Genomic DNA, 18,601 nt, shown 5'->3' with positions numbered 1-18,601 from the left:
CACTTTTTCATTTCAATAACCATTATTTAAAAGTTCCTCAAGTGTGTGTATTTTCAAATAATGTCGGAGAAATGCAAATTGTTGGTTATGTAAGAACTCGATAACATGCCAGATGGAAAATTCAAATTTAATACTTGCCAATTTCTTCAAATCTTCAAGTTTTTTACCTCAAGTATTAATTAGAAAATTTCAATTTTGAATTGATGTTAAGTTCATCCATTGAAAATGCACATGGGACAGCAATGGTAAAAGCCTCGCGCGGGAGGGGAAAAAAGCGAGAATAATAACGGTTGTGATTGAACATCACGCGTTTTATGTAGAGAGAGGTTTACAGTACAAGATTCATATAACGCGAGGAAAGACAATCCCCAAAAAACCCAACAATACGATTCAACTCCTCGAGAGGGGAACCAAAAAATAGTACCTAAAAGTTCAAATATAAAATGCACTGAATGGGGTATCATCAATAATTCTCAAATTATTTCTACATTCGTTGTGGCACAAGAATTTTTTTTAGGACTGAATGCCTCAAAGAATATGCTAAAATTTTCAATGACAAAGTAACTGGAATCATAATTTGAAAGCTAACCAAAATAACTTGTATACGCTCCATCCCAAAATTCAATGTGCTTGCGAGATCCAAATCATCGGGAATGCAAAGACAATCAGCACTTATATTTCACATCTTTCTAGCTTCTAGTTTGAAATCTGCTGGTGGGTAATAAATAAGTTAATATGCTAACGATGATAAAGGGAGCCACACTTGGTAAACAATTACTTACGGCCTACATCTATTCCAGAATAATTATAAACGAATCATACGCATCTCCACCATTAAAGTTCTTGAATGGAGAGACTCACTTCTAATGGTCAAGATGCTTACTGCCCCGACCAAAACTAGGTCATGGCTCAAGTGAATTGCTAATTGGCAAGGTTAATAATTCTCTCTCCTTGGAGAAAAAAAATAGTAAAAGCAAAAGTTTCCCACCTTAAGTACATGCTGAATGGAGCTCAAACTGAGTGTCTTCATAAAACCTAGTGATCTGGTGTAAGCACTGCCAACACAAGGGAAAACAGTAAAAAGCAAGAATCAAGGGATGACGGAACAAAAGAACTACCAAAAACACCACATCAAAAAGAATATAACAAAATTTAAAACACATTAATGTTACAAGGTTTTCAGAATGCAAAAATTCGTTGCACAAACGCTAATTACATAAGAACAGTTTACAGGTAAGAAGGGATCAGAAACCAGTGGATGAGCATAATATTAGTCAATATAAATAGGCATCAGATTAACTTTTTCTTTCCCAAGTTTGGGACACCAAAGTTGTCAATACGATCAAAGGAGATATTAGCAACCACCAGAAAACATGTATCAAATTCCAAATAGTGAACAAGATGAAAACAATTCAGGAAACATGTTTCGAAGTCAGCAGTAGGAGTGTTCAATTAGTTGTTGCAACAAAACAAATCACAAAAAGAAAGTCAGCGAAAGCCCAAAAGGGAAAGGGGTTAGAGATGGCATGTTAGAACAATTAATCACCAGAGACAAAATTTTGATTTTCACACTGCCCCAACCAATTGCTTTTAGGCTGACGGGGTTCCTTCAGTATTCGTACCCCACTCTTCTTCAGGCTCGTTACCATTAACGAGTACTGCACCATCATTAGAATCGGCATCTACAACAACAGGCTCCTCTTGACTACCATCTCCATTCTGCTCCTCTGCGTTCTCACCATGCCCATTTGGTCCTGCAGCCTGCGATGCCCACCAAATAAATGACAGACAATAAAATCAAACCAGACTCCTGAACCACTCAAAGCAATTCCTATGTTTAATATGTTGCCGACTTCAAAGAAAAAAAGATAAATATGGATTCTATACCTCATAATCAAGTTCGCCATTTTCAAGAGGCTCGTCATCCTCGATTTGCATGCTTCTGAAAGCCTCCACAAGTGTCATCTTCGATCTATCAGCATGGTTCAAATAATCCGCTGCAGGAGGATAAACACCACTGGAAACCAATTCAAAGTTAATAGCATATCCATGTGAGAGAGAAACAGGATATGTCAACCACAAGGCTGCAATCAACAGTGAGACAAAAATTATAGAGCAATCAGAAAGGACCAAACCACTGGAATGAATAATGTTTGACAAATATTGACTAGAAAACAGTCACAAATTACAATAAATAAAAGAAAGGAATCATGCTTGATACCTTGTTTCTGCCACTTTGGATTCAAAAGAAAGAGAAAGTTCCCAATCCTCAAACAAGTTGGGATACTCATTAGGGTCAGCCAAAGATTCAGCAGCTTTTGGATTAACCTACAAATGATGTAAAAATAAAGCCGTCATTTTGCAATCTATACCATTAAACAAAACAAGTAACAAAATTTCAGGACAGGTAATTTTCAGTATGATTACAAGAAACATGAAAGCCCAATAGATTCATGTTGCAAGGATACAATCAAATTAAAATGTTGTTTCCCTTATACAAATAAACAGATTCAAAATGCTTCCCCCATTGGTTTGTTAGATGAATAAAAAAAGACTCCCGCTTAAATTTCAGCAATAACCAGTACTTTAATGCCACAATTTTGTTTTTGATAGAAGTTGGAGGTCTCATTAAAAACTCCCTTCATATTCGTTCCCATACTAAAAGTATGTTAACGAACATTGGAAGGAAGAAAAGAGTATCTCATATTTTACTAATAATAATACCCGATACAAAAGACACCACGGAATATCCTCTCATGGTGATATACCCCATTACAACAAACACCTAAACCTCAAATACCCTCATCAAAAGCCACAATCAAATCACCATACTTCTAATTACACCACCAGCAGTAGGACTAAAACAACGCCACAAAACATAATACAAATAAAAGCAACACCTACAATCATATAGACTAAAACAAAACCACGAATGAAGAGACAAGATCTAAAGAGACTCGTCTTCTTTAGGAGCTCAAGAATTCGGTTTGAATGAAGGCTCTATCTCATGCACCATGACCTTGAAAAAGTTGTCACCAACCTTCAATTCAACCATCGCATCAATTCTCGCATCAGCCTTTGTGAGGACTTGAATTTTTGCCCAATTAAAGGATGATGGAGACTGACAACTTTTGTCGATAGCTAGTAAAAGACCCCACTTATCCGTAATGTTCTTGAAAGTATCCCAATTCCATGCGTGAAAAGGAACACTCTCGCAAACTAACCATACTCGACGACACTCCATTACCAAACTCTCTAACCAAACTTCGACAATGGAGAACCACTCTGCGAGAATCTTTGATTTGTCGTTTTTCACACTTCTCAATGAAGCATTATCTTCGAAAATCATTAAAATCGCATTTCCAGCAGCTCTCATTAAGGTGAAGCCAGTGAGGCCCTTCGCTTGGATTTGTCTAGCTAGATGACCAATTTTGACAAAATCCTTACACCACCCCACTAGACAATTACTCAACACTTGAAGTTTTTCTTCATCTATAACACCTTCAACTTTATAATGATTCTTCCTGGAATCATCTTCCATCCCGGACTTGTGAAGAACATTTTTCGAAGACTTTCTCCAATAGGAATTCGAGGTTTGAATTAGCGAAAGAAACACCAATTTTGCTACCGTCGATACTAGATCCATTCATTTTTGAGATCGTTCTCCTTGCTTCTTCGAATGATGCGAAGCGAATAAAACCAAAACGATCTCCTTTTAAATTCCTTTTATTAGGAATAAAAGCATCAAGTACCCGACCATGAGAGCAAAATAAAGATCCAAACCTCTTCCAATAGATCTTCTCTGGTAAATGTTCAACAAATAACGTGAAACATCCAGACTTGTCAACACTGCCCCCCTTTGTGATTGACTCCCTGGATCCTTCTTGTACACCATTAACAGCAGACTTACCATCACAACACACCGCTTTAACAGGCACCTGAACACTAGGAGATGCTACAAAAGCTGGAATTGGCAATGGCAGAACTGGAGGAACAGGAAAACCTCCATCCTTGTCAAATGCAACAGAATTTGTAACTACTCCTCTTTTAACAGCAAGATTCTTCCTTGCCATCTCAATGTGTAAAAGGGACCTCAACTTAACGTCAAAAACCATTTTCTGAAGGACATCCTTAGCAGCTACTGCAAAATTTACAGTTGAGAAGAGAGCGAAGCCCTTGGGCTTATCTCCCTTGAAGCTCAAATGCGAATCTTTAAAACCCGGAAGCCATCTCAGAAAATTCTGCAGCTCTCTCTCTTTGATATCTTCAGGCAGACCCATAATGAAGATAGTGCGAACCTCATCATGATGAGAAGGGTTAGATGACAGAGAATGCGCTGCTGCAGTGGTTGGAGGAATTTGGACCGAAGGACTCTGCTGGAGAGAAAGGAGGACTCCAGCACCCGGCATGTGATAAAGACTGTTGAAATGAAAAACCCAGATATTTGACAAAATAATCTGGACGCACGCCCTGCGAAGGAGAAGCGACGGATGGCTACGAAAACCAGTGAAAACGTAGAAAAGATCTATAAACAAGATAGAAGCAGGAGCTTCTGTCTTTTAATACATCCGGCTAGAAGAAGTAAACTGTGTCTACGTATCACCCTTGGAAATAAAGTTCCAGAACAAGAGCTCAAAGCTTTAACAGCAATGACGGAAGAAATCTACCAAAAGAGTCGAGCAGAAAGATAGAAGTAGCGAGCGCCTGATCTTGCCGAAACTGCTCAGTGCAAAATAATGGAGAGATGCAACTAATCTCGACACTAAGTAAATGGGTATTGATCGCAAAAAGGCTCTGAACACGGTGGAGATGCGATGTCCAGCGAACATGCAACGGATGGAGGCGAAAACGGCCGTGAGCGGCTTGTAGATCAGCGTCAAATAAGAGTCTTACTCGGAAAAACAAGCCCAGAAAAAGAAACACCTTAAGCCGACGAATTACCCAGTAAAAACGGCTTCAAAACGGAGGTCGGAGTGTGGCGGAGGAAGGCGGCGGCGGGTGGCGGACGACAACTGCGGACGACTGGTGGATGTCGGAGGAGAAACGCCGAGGCTCGTGGAAGTAAGAAATTTGAAATTTGAAAATTGAAAACACCTAGGTTAGAGAGAAGCTGGAGCTTCTCTCACTAAAACACGCCTGTTTTTTATGGTTACTTTAATGCCACAATATTTGAAGAAAAAGGGATAAGATTGTTTTCTTAGCCTTAAGATGTAAAGCACTACACACAGAACGCCATACCAATCTTTTCCAGGAAAGTACCAATATGTTTTGTAATAGTAAATATCTTGTAAAAAAAGGCAAGTATGGAAAGGAAAAATAGAAGGTAGAGGAAGAGGAATAGTGCTTCGTCATTTTTATTAGACATGCAGTATTTTGATTTTTGTAATACTTTACAGGAAATCAAATGAGAGAAACAAAGCAAACAGAAGCTTACGCATGATACAGCAGCACATCGAGAATAAAGAATGAAGAAAACACCAGAGAAACAAATAATAGCAACTAACCTTGTAGAGGTCTTTTCTCCAAATTGCTACTATCTCTGAAACCTTGCTTGGAAGATAAGATCGTGCCATCAAAGCAGCCTCTGGTATCCGATTGCTGTAAAAGGAATATTTCAATATATCCATAAATATAATGACATTTATGGAAGTCTATTATTTCAGGTACTTGATAATGAATTACCTTTCCACCAAAAGCTGAAGGCAATCCTCCAATTTACCCAACATGAATAAACAAAGAAAAGCAACATTGTTCTTCCCTTGTTCTTTGGAAAGAGATGCAAGTCTATCTATTCCTTCAGCATCTCCCAGTGAGGAATAAAGCAACAATAAACCACTCAGGTCCATTGCATGCTTCATGCATTGTTCAGCCAGTTCTAGCTGCAATGACAAATTTAGAATAATTTACCAAATATATAAAACATATATTGAGAAATAATATATAAGGAGAGAAGGCATTATTATCTAAAACTAACAATATATAAGGCATGCACATGCAGTAAGCTTAATGCAGTAAGCTTAATTTACAAAAACAACTACTGCATAAAACTAAGCAAGCATGACGACTCTTTCGTAAATTCATTCACCAGTTAATAAACTACAGAGACAAATTGAGAAATAATTTACTGAAAGGTAACGCTATTTATTCCAACATCCTCAGGAGAGATTTCATTCAAGAGAAAAAACATTGGACATTTTCAAATTGTGACTTGCTACAACAACATGAAACGAATATAAAAGAATGAGAAAGCTGCTAAGATAGGTGGTGGGAGAATCAAGATCTGACAATCACAGCAGAAAGAAATGGCACTGAAACAAATTTCGCAAATTAGAGAATATCAAACACCTTTCCAGCGGACATAGCCAAATCTCCCAACTGCTTCCATTTAGACTCACTCTGAACTTCTGTGGCTATTTCCTACAGAAGAAAAAAACCCACAAAGTGAGGATAAAATATTGTTGAAAAGCACAATCAAAGCTTAATACAACACCAAATATATTACTCTAAAATTCAAGAGAGAAAAAGATCTAAGAAACAATACTACCATCACAAAATTAATAAAACTTTCTTACCCTAGCAATCTCTAATTTACCAAGTTGAATGGCAATCTCAAATCTGTAATCAGGGTCCGTAGCAACTTCAAGAGCATCCTCTATCATCCCTCGTGATTCCAGGAAACGAGCAACACTACCAATCAGAGCAAACGATTAACTAAATCCAAGAAATATTTCAACAATCACAACTTAAAAGCAGAGAAATTGAACATGAAAAAGTTTTAAAATAAATAGCTTTCAAGATGGAAACAAGAGGCCAAGATAAAAGGACCAGCCTTCTAATCGGTTACTCATTAGATCTGGAATTCTAAGTTCATAAATACAAAGATATACTACAGAGGTATTACCATAGATGAAAACAAATTCCAACACTAGGGACGTGGATATTCAACATGAATGATTAGCACAAACCAAAAGTCCAAATTAAGAGGGGATGAAGGAAAAAGAAAGGGGAAGAAATATATCCTACATCTCCATCCAAATTTTGGACAGTTGCAAGAATACTAAAAAATGAAGGAAAGGGAATATTCAACATGAATGGTTAATACTAGAAAATGACCAACAATGTCCTTGAGAATGGAAGGAAGATTCTTTATATATTTATGCATACCTATTATGGTGCTCTTTAGGAATTGAAGGTAAAATTTCATTGGCCCTTTCCAGGTCTCCACGCATCACAAGTGTCTTGTACTCGATCAGGCTGAGAAGTAATGTGTATCCCATTATACTGTAACACATTCAAAGATGAGAATAAGTACACATTAATAATGTATTTTCAAAGAAAAAAATAACAAAAGTGACTCGAACATGAAAATTAGCCATCACCAGCAGACTTACTTAAACTCTTTGTCTATCAGATACACCCGACTTTGACTAGCAAGATATCCCAACAAGTACATAGGACGGTCCAAATGAAACATTGTGGTGACCTAAAACCATTACATCACCAAAACAAAACCGTCAGAACTTACAAAAACCTATGGAATTCTTTCAAGACAAGGATAAACAGAACACAAATACCTCTCCACCAACACAGTAATTAAGTCTCCATGAAGAGTTATTGTAAATGAAACAGTCTTCAACCCATATCCCAGTCCTGACACGTTCATTGGTTTCATGAAGAAGCTCAAATGCATCTTCAACTCCCATCTCGTTAACTGGTATTCCACTATCTAAGGAAGATAGAACTACATCCCGCTGCAACATCAAAAAATATTAAATTCGGTACTGTACAACTGTATGAAAGCATGCAAGCGTTTAACAGACAAAAGAAGAGCTCACAGTGCAATGTATTTTGCAGATATAAGAAGAAGATAATATAAAGAGACTTACATTGTACTTTAGGATATAGAAAGACGTATCACTGGTAATTGCCACTAAGTCACCACTATCAGCCCAGTAAAGATTCTGACATTTTCGGTAACAAAAACAAAACTACATTTAGGATTCAGCAGAGCCAAGAAGAAGCAAATGGGGTTCATAGAGTTGCTTTAGCTTACTTTAACAGTAACATCAATCCGACGAATCAACCTGCATTCAGCCCAACTATAAAAACAAATAAAATCATTAGAGCAGATTGCCAGTAAAGTGCCCCCAAAAATACGCTCAGCAGAGAAGGTAGGCCGGACACTCTTCTTTTCCTGAAAATGTTATTAAACCCCCATCAATACCACCGCATAGTAAAAAAGAATCTTGAACATTGGTATCAGACAAAAATCCTTAACAATGTAGAGGAAACCACCATAATAACTGTAGAAAGTAGGTTATAGGTGAAAAGAAGTGGAAGAGAAGTGGAATTGCTGGTATTCTAAGAGATGATGCAGGACTGTTTATAGGTTCTTTCAAGGAGGCTTCAGGACCGGGTCCACCTACTATGATGGAACTAAAGGCTATTCAGAAGGGATTATCTTTTTTTTGATTCATTGAGAGGAAGTATTAAGGGTCGGTTGATTATTAAAACTGATTGTAAGATGGCAGTGGATTGGGTTAAGAATGGTGTTATTTGTTCTGATATGTTTGTCTTAATCGTCAGGGATATAGCTGATAGGCTGAAAGAAGTGGAGGGTGTAATTAGATGGGTTGCTAGGACAGCCAATATGGAGGCAGATGCGCTAGCTAAGGCTGGTATAGGCTAATTACAGTGTGGTTTTTAGGGGTATTTTATTTTGGGTCTTCGGGTTCTTTGTAAGGGTTTTATCTTGTTCTTTTAAATCTTATGTATTTTTTTCTATTAATGAAGTATAAGGCACTCTTTTCCTCCTTCCTCTGATTAAGGAAATCATTTTGAGTTCCATTAATCATGAAGGGGGTTTTAACGAGGCCTTCAATTCTTATAAAAAAAATATAGGTGAAAAGAAGCGAGTTTTATTAACCACATTCCAACAGGTATGATTATCAAAGCTTTATACAAGAGTCCTAGCTAAACTAGACTTACTTAGCTTTATCCTTATCTACAAATTAAACCATTAGTGTTAGACTAAAACACTAATATTTACAAGATGAATCTAATCTTTATCCTAGAGTATTATCACATAACTTACAATAACATGACAAGTTAACAATCATAATTATAGATGCTTGTAGAATTGCCTGTCCGTTTACAACATAAAATTTTCAGAACTAAAATCCCTTCCCAAACCAAAATTGTATTCATCCTTTTAAATCCATCTCTCCAGCTCCGAATGATATGTTGTTTAGATATTATAACATATCTTTCAACAACCTAGGTGTTTTCAAATTTCAAATTTCCAGGGGCAGAGGGAGAGAGAAAATCCGAGTGACGTTTAAATAGCCTTCACTACCGTCATCCGTCGTTAGCCTTCCACCGTCCGTCGCTTGTCGTCCGCCATCCTCCGACCACCGTCCATCGCCGTACTCCAACCTCCTTTTGACGCTGTTTTTCTCAAGGATCATCGTCTACCCACAGCGTTTCCATATTCCTGGTTCTTTTTGGTTGATTCCACTTCAATCGGAGCAAATCTACTCCCCTTTCTCTGCCGATTTTTTCCACCAGCAGTCTTCCGAGTTTCGTTTCAACCGTTCCACTGTGCTCACCGGAAGCTCGTGACAAAAACCCAAGTACTCTTCTGTGAATACCCACTTCCGTTCAACGAAAATCGAAAAATTCCGTCACTGTTCAGGAGATTTTATATTTCCAGATCGTTGTTGCTGGCTCTGGGTTTTCACGTAAGGAGGCATAAACTTCCCTAGCAAAATACTTCTCTGGTTTTTTGTTCAAATTAAAACAGCGTGGAAGCCTCTGCATTCAAAAATGACATCCAAGAATCGCGATGAAGTAACAGAGAAACAAACCTCAGCTCGCCAGACTAAGAATCGTCGTCAGTTTGAGATAGAGGAAAAGGAGATTATCCAAGAATTAACAATGGGTTTAGAACTGGCTGCTTTTCGTTATACATTGATAATTTACCAAAGAAGATCCATTGGAAGCGGTTTGGATCGTTATTTTGCCCATACGGTCAGGTTATTAACGCCTTCATTCCAACCAAAAGAAATTCAAAGGGGTTTCGGTTCGGTTTCATTCGCTTTGCAAAAATTGGAGAAGTCAGCAGAGCGATCTCAAAGATGAATGGCGCTCGCATTGATGGTAGTAAAATTGGAGTCTCTTTTGCTAAATACAACCCAAGACATTCTTTTTGGATAAAGACTTTGCCTGTTGTTCACCAAAAGCCTGAGAGGGAAGATGTTACAAGTAATAATCTCCATACAGTAAACGGTGTTGTTGACGAAGCTAAACTTCAAATTTTGGATAACTGCCTAATGGGGTGGTGCAAGACCTATACCAAAATCGACGATCTTGCTAGCCAAATGCAAGACAAAGGTCTCAATGGTTTCTCGTTAATGAGAGTTGCTGGGAATGTAGTTCTCATGTTATTCGAGGACTCGACTACGTTGAGAAGGGTTAAGAATGAACAATCAAAGACTCTTGCAGAGTGGTTTTCCAGAGTTGAAGCTTGGTCGAAGAGTATAGTGGTACAATGCCGTCGAGTATGGGTTGTTTGCGAAGGGATTCTGTTTCACGCGTGGAATTGGGGTACTTTCAAGAACATTGCAGCTAGGTGGGGCGAATTAATATCAACTGATGAAAGCTCTCAGTTTCCTTCATCTTTTGATCGTGCAAAACTTCAAATCCTCACAGAGACTAAAGTGAGAATTGATGAGTCGTTGAGTTTGAAGGTCAATTCTAATCTTTATGAAATCATGGTGCATGAAGTTGAGCCTTCTTTCAAACCAACTTCTTGGATCCCTGAGGAAGTCAATGATTCTCCAGATCTGATTTGTTCTCTAGGGGAAACGTCGGAGAATTCTCTGTCAGGATCGTCAGTGTCATCCTCAGGTTTAAATTGCCCCGTCGAAGATGTTGCAATTGAAGGTCCCCACTTAGAAAAGGTTTCACTCATAAAGAGTGTCAAAAGGGATGAGAATCCGAGTAACAAATTGGGGTTGTACACAATGGAGGCTGTGGATTCTGATGGAGTTAGCCTCAGAGCCTCGAAAGATGTTCTTATGATGGGTCTCTTTTCTTCTCATGGTTCATCTAGTGACACAATACAATTAATGGAAGACACCCCAGTGGTGCCCCCTATCCCTGGGAAATTAAGAACTAAACGTGTGGTGAAGAAAGGCAAAAAAAGAAAAGAAAAGAGTTTTGAATTAAGTGGAAAGGATATTTGATTGAAGGGAAGGAAGTGTGGTTTTGGTACATTGAAGATATCTTATCGAGCTGATTTTTTTGGTGATTTTGAATCATGTTGGTATTTTGTGGAGTTCCCTTCAAAGGCGGGTGTTTTTGGTTTAATGGTTTTAGGTGTTGTTTTCATGTATGTTATGTCATTAAATGTTGGGATGTTTTCCTTTTGATGGAGGTTTATTTTAGGTATAGGGTGATTGCCTCTAGATTTTTGTGGTCGAGAAGGCGATAGTTTTAGGTGATTATGTTTTTTTTGTAATGGTGTTTATACTCGTTTGAGGGTATTTCGTGTTTTCATGTGTAATGGGTGTTTTATTCAATGAAATATGAGGTACTCTTTTCTTCCAATGTTTGTTAACATACTTCATAGTATGTGAACAAATACGAAGGGAGTTTTTAATGAGACCTCCAACTTCTATAAAAAAAATATCTTTCAACAAGTGAAAATAAAGTGTGCATTGACACAACCTTTCTTATGGTAAGAAATATTCCTTTTATGACAAGAAACCATCTAAATGAGAAAATACTGCAAACCTGGAAATTTTTGGTGAAAATCTTGATCTTTGATGAGCTTTCTCTGACAGCATACTCTCCATCAGATGACCAAACGAATTCCAGTGCTGAGCCAAAGGACCTATTTCTCCATGCTAACGCTGTATATATGATATACTCACCATCTCCACAGACAACAACAAACCTACCATTTGGATTATGCTTTAAGCTCTGAGAAGATAGAAAAAATGGGTAAATGGTTGTGCACGAATCCAAGCCTAAACACTACTTATAAAAAGAATTAATCAACATTGAGTAACCCTTAATCTTATGCTCGAATTCACTTCAATAAGGCTAGAAAGGATCAATTAACTTGAGGATAGAGATCACATGTCCCTAATTCCTTGACAGCCAAGGGCAATCTTTCTCCATCAGTAACCTATACCAAAGCAAAAAGCATCTTAAGATGAAAAGCATGTATTAAAATTTAAAAGCCGCACCAAGAATGCAGAAAGAGATATTTAACAACAAATACATTTTACCTCAAAATCTGCTCCTACACTCTTAATATTCACAGTTTGAATTTCATTGTGTTTAGCCCATATGATTTTCCCACTGTTGTCCATACTTGCTACAGGAACTTCCCGGCCAATTTTCACCATAATAGTTCCTTCATCATACCCAATCACAATCCTGCAAGACAGAATCGTATAGTACTCTTAGCCTTTTAGGCATAGCACATTAAGAAGTGAGAAGTATCATGCAAACTAAACAATGAAAAATGAAACATGTGCGTACAGAACTCAGGTCAAGCGACCTAAATTAATTTTTCACCTTCATTGAGGACTTAGACAGGCTCAAAACTAAATGGAAGGCCCTCTTCAAGAATTCAATGACCGAAAGAAATTATTCTAGTATTTAAGTATTAAAGAAAACTGAAAAAAGAAAATAAACATAAACCAGCTTCATGGTTTAACCAAAAGTAATTACCTCCGGGAACCTTTTATATATCCAACTGCCCAAACTCTCTCAAGACCATAATTCAATGTATTTTCAAGCCTGAAAAAAAAAAAGAATTGGTGAAAAAAGAAAAAGCTTGAAGAATTCAAAGATATCACTAATGTCAAAATCAAAGTAAAAATCTTACATTTCGTGTAAGAGACTCATACATTTAAATATACAAAATATTGCTTTATCTTAGGAAGCTTCTAAACCAGGTAAGAGATTGATCCTACGACTAATTATAATCCCTTAGAGTTAGGGATCCTAACTAATAAAATACATTCACAAAGATTCTACCAGATTACATAATCTACTTAATTTCGGAATCTAATTTCTAACAACTACATGCATAAAAGACTATTAAGATCAAAATATCTTTAGAAAACACTATAACATTAAGCAAATAAGGACAAACTATAAATGGTAAATTGGTAATGCATCAATATGGCTTCAGCAATGAATTTCTACATCTCTCTAAATGATGAATTGAAGAATGAAGAGGAAACTTGATATTTAGCAGAAAGAGAACCAGATAAAATCAGCCCCATCACAAACCAAATGGACACTAGAAATTTATATGGGTAATTGGTACTGTTCCTGCATAATGATTCAAGTTTCCTCTAAATTTCTTAATTTCCTGTCTATCCACAAAACAAATGGCCACTAGAAAGAAAAGGGAAATATCTTCTATCTCAAGAATTACCTATACGTGGTAGCATGCCAGATGCGAACTGTTCCATCCTCAGAACCAGTAATAATAATTGGAAGTTCAGGATGGAAACAAACTGCAGAAACATTGTGTGTGTGACCTTCCAGCGTCTGAACACAACTCTTGGTTTGGTAGTCCCACACCTGCATCCATGGGATTTATTTGTTAACAGTTCACTCAAACATTTATTTAAGATTAAAAAGTTAGCAGAATGCGAATAGTAGCTTGCTTACCTTAGCAGTGTGATCATCAGACCCGGTGATTAGGTAGGGCTTATCACCACCTGTAAAGTAATCAACACAATTTACACCTTTCTGATGGGCATCCAAAGTAAAATTTGGGTCGGGGGATCCAAGGTTCCAAATCTAGAATTTCAAACAGAATGAAGGCAAATTTAGCATGGCTATACCAAATGAAGAAGAAATATGATGGAAAAAAATCCAAATAGAAAGGCCCTTTATACCTTTATGGTGCGGTCAAGAGATGCACTGGCAAAAGTGTTAGTATCTTTGGGATTAAAAGTCACTTGCATGACATAATGGGAATGTCCCTCAAATATCTGAGTACACACCCAACCCTTCTCCCAGTCCCAAAGTTTTATGAGCATATCATCAGATGATGACAATACATATGGAAGAGTAGGATGGACAGCCACACATCTAATGTAATCAGTATGTGCCTCAAATACTTTGACCTTATCCATGGTGTTGTAATTGTAAACACGAATAAACATGTCATCAGCTCCAGCAACAACCCATTGTTTGCGTGCAACAAACTTGGCCGACCTAACTGCAAATGCAAGATGTTGAGTTAGAGAATGATAATAATGCTACCCCAATGCAATCGGAAATGGAAAAACAGTGTAGATCAAGATAATTACATACCTGGCAACTCAGTGACCTCAAACGACTTAGCCATGCTCTGTACCAAGTTAACAGTAACACTAATCAATAAGTGGAAAATCCAAACAGTACCTAAGGTTCAGATAAGCCTAATACTACTTAAATAACATGTTAAGACCTTAAAACCTTATATCTATTAGATTCCAAGAAATTACAAAGAATTTTTATAGCCTTATATTGGAATAATCATGTCAAAGTGCAAATGGAACTTGTATTGTGCAATAAAAGAAACAAAATATAAGACAAAAGAAAAAAGAAGTTTTACAGATACAGGACTAGCCAAATATGTAGAGCTAAAAGCCTTAAAAGATCCATGTTCCTATGTTCATTAGATAAGCGAAGTTTATGCTTTTAGCTTTGCAAATAATATAGCACACACAGGAAAACTAAGAATAATATATTAGTCGTAAAATAAACCATGTGAGAGATATATAGCATAAAGATTTTGGGTTAAGGAGCAACATATGGAGTTCAGAAAAATGGATTCAAAATTAATGGTTAAAAAATTGTAAAATTGATCTATTTCATTAAAGCAGCTACTCCATGGGAGGATTCAATAGAAACTGCACTCACAAGATTTGAGTGAGTAAAATGAATGGAGATGTGAGATATTATCAGTACCAAGTCAAAAGAACAGGATACAATTTGTGGCACTTAGTGATGAAGAGAAGATGGAAATATATCCACAAGATGAGCCAGACTAAAATGAAGAGAACAGATGATCATTAAAAAATAGATGGAACAATGAAATTACTCCTAAAATAAAGAAAGATCCGAATCAAGTACCATACTTCGTTTTACATCAGATAAGCAACATATATTTAAGGTTGCAGTAATACAAATGAAAGTTGCAATCCAAGTAAAGAGTGAGATACAGCGAGTTTTCATCTCAGATTTGTTGGTTTGAGGTCTTGATTTTTTATGGGGAAACTCATTAATAAAGTACTTCTACATCTTTCAAACAGAGAAAAGCCTTCAGCCAAGCAGAATGGACAAAGATTAGTATGGACTAATACTTATTTAAATTAATTGAGCTTCATGATATTCTTTTGAAGGGAAAATAATGATCTGATATGTCAACAATAGTTTCTCACATAACAACCACCAAGGATATAAAACTGGACAGGGGTCAAACTGGTAAGACTTCAACCACCAGTCCAACCAGTCATTTAATTATAGGGATATTTAATGTTAGAGAACAAATAAATATGGTAAATAATCAATACAAATATGCATTGGGTTAATTGCTGGTATTTAATATAAAAATAATAGGAAAAAGTAAAACCAGTTTTACAGGTCGAAAAGATTTATTACTGGTTCAACCAGTCTGTGGTTCCATGCACCATACTGGTTCCATTCACCCCAAAACACTCAAGGAAGTGCACTATGAAAGAAGTTGGGAAGTGGGAACAATGCTTCAAAGAGTAACATAAAATCAAGCTCTGTGATGAACTTTTAAAAAATTATTCTTTTCCTACTAAAAATATAGTATTGAAAAAAGTGGGAAAACATACACATAGGATAGTTATTCAACTAAATTTCTGGTACTAATTGTGACCACTAAATAAATCCACCCATTCACCTGTTTTCCAGCTCTACCACTTAAAATTCTAGTTTTGAAGACTGTTTACAAAATATAAAACTTGCGTACCTGTGACTGGTAGTTCCAGATGCACACAGTTCCAGAATACAAACTTGCTAGAATCCTTCAATAACAAATACAATTTATCATACGTTGTCTTAAAGCTTGAAAAGATAAATTTCAAATATATAGGAAACTGAATGAAGGGTTAAAATGACCATGGTTCAGTAGGATGAAGATCTACAGATTTTACTCTCTCTGATCTTTGAGCAAGTTTCCTCTGATCCAAACATCACAATAAAGAATGTTACCATACAAATTACCACACACTCATACCAAAACAACAAGAAGATCTAATCAACACGTAGAACTGAAATAGAATGAAATTAATAACACGTACCTTAATTTCAAGTCTGAGCGGCTGTCAAACACCAAAGCAAAAAAAGGAAAAACACAATTAGCCGAAGTCAAGCAACAGATCATAAATCAAAAGCATTCAATAGGAGGCCAAGTCACAATCGCGGGATCCATATTCAAGCTTTCATAAAGGAAAAGCGAAAAGAAAAATCACGCGGCAGATCTTAACAATATTCAAATCCCTAACACTCCGGCTCTCCTGCATAGTACTGAAATGATAACAGAAACAAATGGCGACGATGCAAAGCTAGTAAAACTCGAACTAAACATAATTAAAAAAATCTTCGCAATTCCGATTCCATAGATTGAACAGAAATTTGAGAAACAAGTGCAAATCGAAAGGGCTTTGAACCAGATCTAATGCGGGATCAAACAGATCAATAAATCAAACTCACCATTTTTGCAAAAAAAAAACAAGAAGAAGCTGAAGATCGAGATCGCGCTTTTGATAGAGAGAAATAGATAGATCTTCTTGTGTGTTAATTGTGACGTCAACAAAATATGAGTAAGAGAGAGAAAGCGAAGAAATGCTTTGGAGTTAAGGGATAGATTTACGGAAGTGCCACTCACTCACTGCCATGGTTAAGCTACGGTATATACTGTCTCAGAGAAGAAAATGGATTGGCGGTGTTGGTTGTTCTGCTGTGTTAAAATGGACGGTAGAGATTTTTGAGGATTGGTAAAGCTGTTGGGCAATTAATGGTCGATTTTTTTTTTTGGGGATTTTAATATTTTTAAGGTTAATTACGTGATTGATTACATATGCTTGTGTTTTGTTCATTTTTTTATTGATTATATGATTATTTTTATTTTTATTTAATTAAGATATGGTCGTCACAAGTTAATTTCCGTTAATAGTTGATAGATTAGGGGACGTGTAATTATCGTTAACAGTTAATAGATTAAGTGACGTGACAATTAAATATTTTGGTATAATCACACATTCATTCTATATTATTTACATATTCTCTCATTTTAGTCATAATTTTAATAAATTATAGTAAATTTAATCATCCAATCGAATTATGTCATGTGTTATCATTTGACTAAAGAACTGATTTTATTTTAATTTAATATATTTATTTTCCACCAATAAAAAGATGAGTATTATCCTCTAATTAAAAGAAAACAAAACAAAGCAAATTGAAGGAAAAGGAATTTAAACTTTGGTCACTTGATAAAACCAAAAATGTACCAAATAATTGAACTAAGCCTAATGTTTTGTCTAATATAGACAACATGATACATATGTTTTGTATCATAATGTATAAATACTAAATTCAAATTCATAATATTTTTACAAGAATGATTTGTCTAGTAATCTGGACAGTAGGTTTGTAAAATCACTATAAATTCTACAAGAATGATTAGAAGATTATTTTTACATTGTTGGATTCATATACTAGTCTAGTTTTGTTTAAAATAAACATGGATCGATTTCGAATCGTATAATGAAAGATATGGATTTTTTACCGATGATAGGTCAGAAAACAGGGCAGTAAATTCTGCTCAAAACAGATTATGGAATTTTGATTAGAAAATTCACCATAAACTGTACAAGTTGAATTAGAAGGAGTACTTTATATGGATATATTCGTATTCAAGTCTAGTTTCAAACCGAAGAAACGAAATTAAATTCTAATGTGTATATTAATACAGAATAATGATTCTTTAAAGGTAGCACAAGTTGTCAGAATATGTAAATTTTAGAATATAAGTGGAAATGGATTAAAAGTTGAAGAGTAATGTCTAAATGTTTGATTAGAATGTTTGAGTATATTTTTGGATGCTTGGAATTGAAGTTAAATGGAAAGGGATCATTATGAATATATTGGAAATGTTGAGAAAATTTCTAAAATAATTTCATTTTAATGGTTAGATGGTGGGATTTGAAAGGATTGATTGAGTTATAAGTTGGCATGAAAGTTAAAAGGATTGAAGATATATTTCAAGTTTTATGGTTAGCGTTGACATTTTGAAATGAGTTTAATATTGAATAAGTATCGATAGAATTTTTATGAATTTTATTTCTAGATTGTATCTATGTTAGTAAAATACTAATATATGCTTTGGAATGTATGTGATGTATAAATGACGAACGTGAAGATCAAGATCAAAAAAATCTTAAAGGTAAAGAAAAAGTTCAAGAGTAAAGCTAGGAACGCTCAGTAAGATTACTAGTGAGGCATTACCATGTAACATCCTCAATACCAAGTGAGTGACCAAATTGAAAGA

The 18,601-nt window shown here is 35.9% G+C and overlaps 1 protein-coding gene across 4 annotated transcripts; it reads right to left on the bottom strand.

Annotated features, from left to right (window-relative positions):
- Window positions 1-414: 414 nt before the first annotated feature.
- On the bottom strand, window positions 415-16,918 carry LOC120133399 (coatomer subunit beta'-2-like). Of its 4 annotated transcripts, none has more exons than XR_005517097.1 (26): window positions 16,762-16,917; window positions 16,350-16,370; window positions 16,168-16,229; window positions 16,019-16,073; window positions 14,350-14,386; window positions 13,929-14,254; window positions 13,699-13,830; window positions 13,460-13,608; window positions 12,745-12,813; window positions 12,297-12,447; window positions 12,128-12,193; window positions 11,797-11,985; window positions 8,054-8,194; window positions 7,887-7,961; window positions 7,575-7,751; window positions 7,392-7,483; window positions 7,165-7,281; window positions 6,573-6,687; window positions 6,346-6,417; window positions 5,683-5,879; window positions 5,505-5,598; window positions 2,222-2,328; window positions 1,888-2,017; window positions 1,547-1,761; window positions 989-1,055; window positions 415-711 (listed from the first exon to the last, which is right to left on the bottom strand). XR_005517097.1 is itself a non-coding variant. In XM_039149991.1 (26 exons), the coding sequence occupies exons 1-25, from the start codon at window positions 16,762-16,764 to the stop codon at window positions 1,036-1,038; spliced, it is 2,736 nt and encodes a 911-aa protein (XP_039005922.1). In that variant the 5' UTR covers window positions 16,765-16,918; the 3' UTR covers window positions 415-711; window positions 989-1,035. The 4 variants fall into 4 exon arrangements, 2 of the variants coding, with proteins under 2 accessions (XP_039005922.1, XP_039005921.1); XR_005517096.1 differs by having other exon boundaries at window positions 415-708; window positions 16,762-16,916; XM_039149991.1 differs by having other exon boundaries at window positions 1,623-1,761; window positions 16,762-16,918.
- Window positions 16,919-18,601: the final 1,683 nt, after the last annotated feature.

Source organism: Hibiscus syriacus, unplaced genomic scaffold (genome assembly GCF_006381635.1).
Source record: "Hibiscus syriacus cultivar Baekdansim isolate YM2019G1 unplaced genomic scaffold, ASM638163v2 tig00110579_pilon, whole genome shotgun sequence".
Classification (NCBI taxonomy): Eukaryota; Viridiplantae; Streptophyta; class Magnoliopsida; order Malvales; family Malvaceae; genus Hibiscus; species Hibiscus syriacus.
Note: the sequence above shows the minus strand (reverse complement) of the source record. Positions and strands in the feature narration are given on the sequence as shown.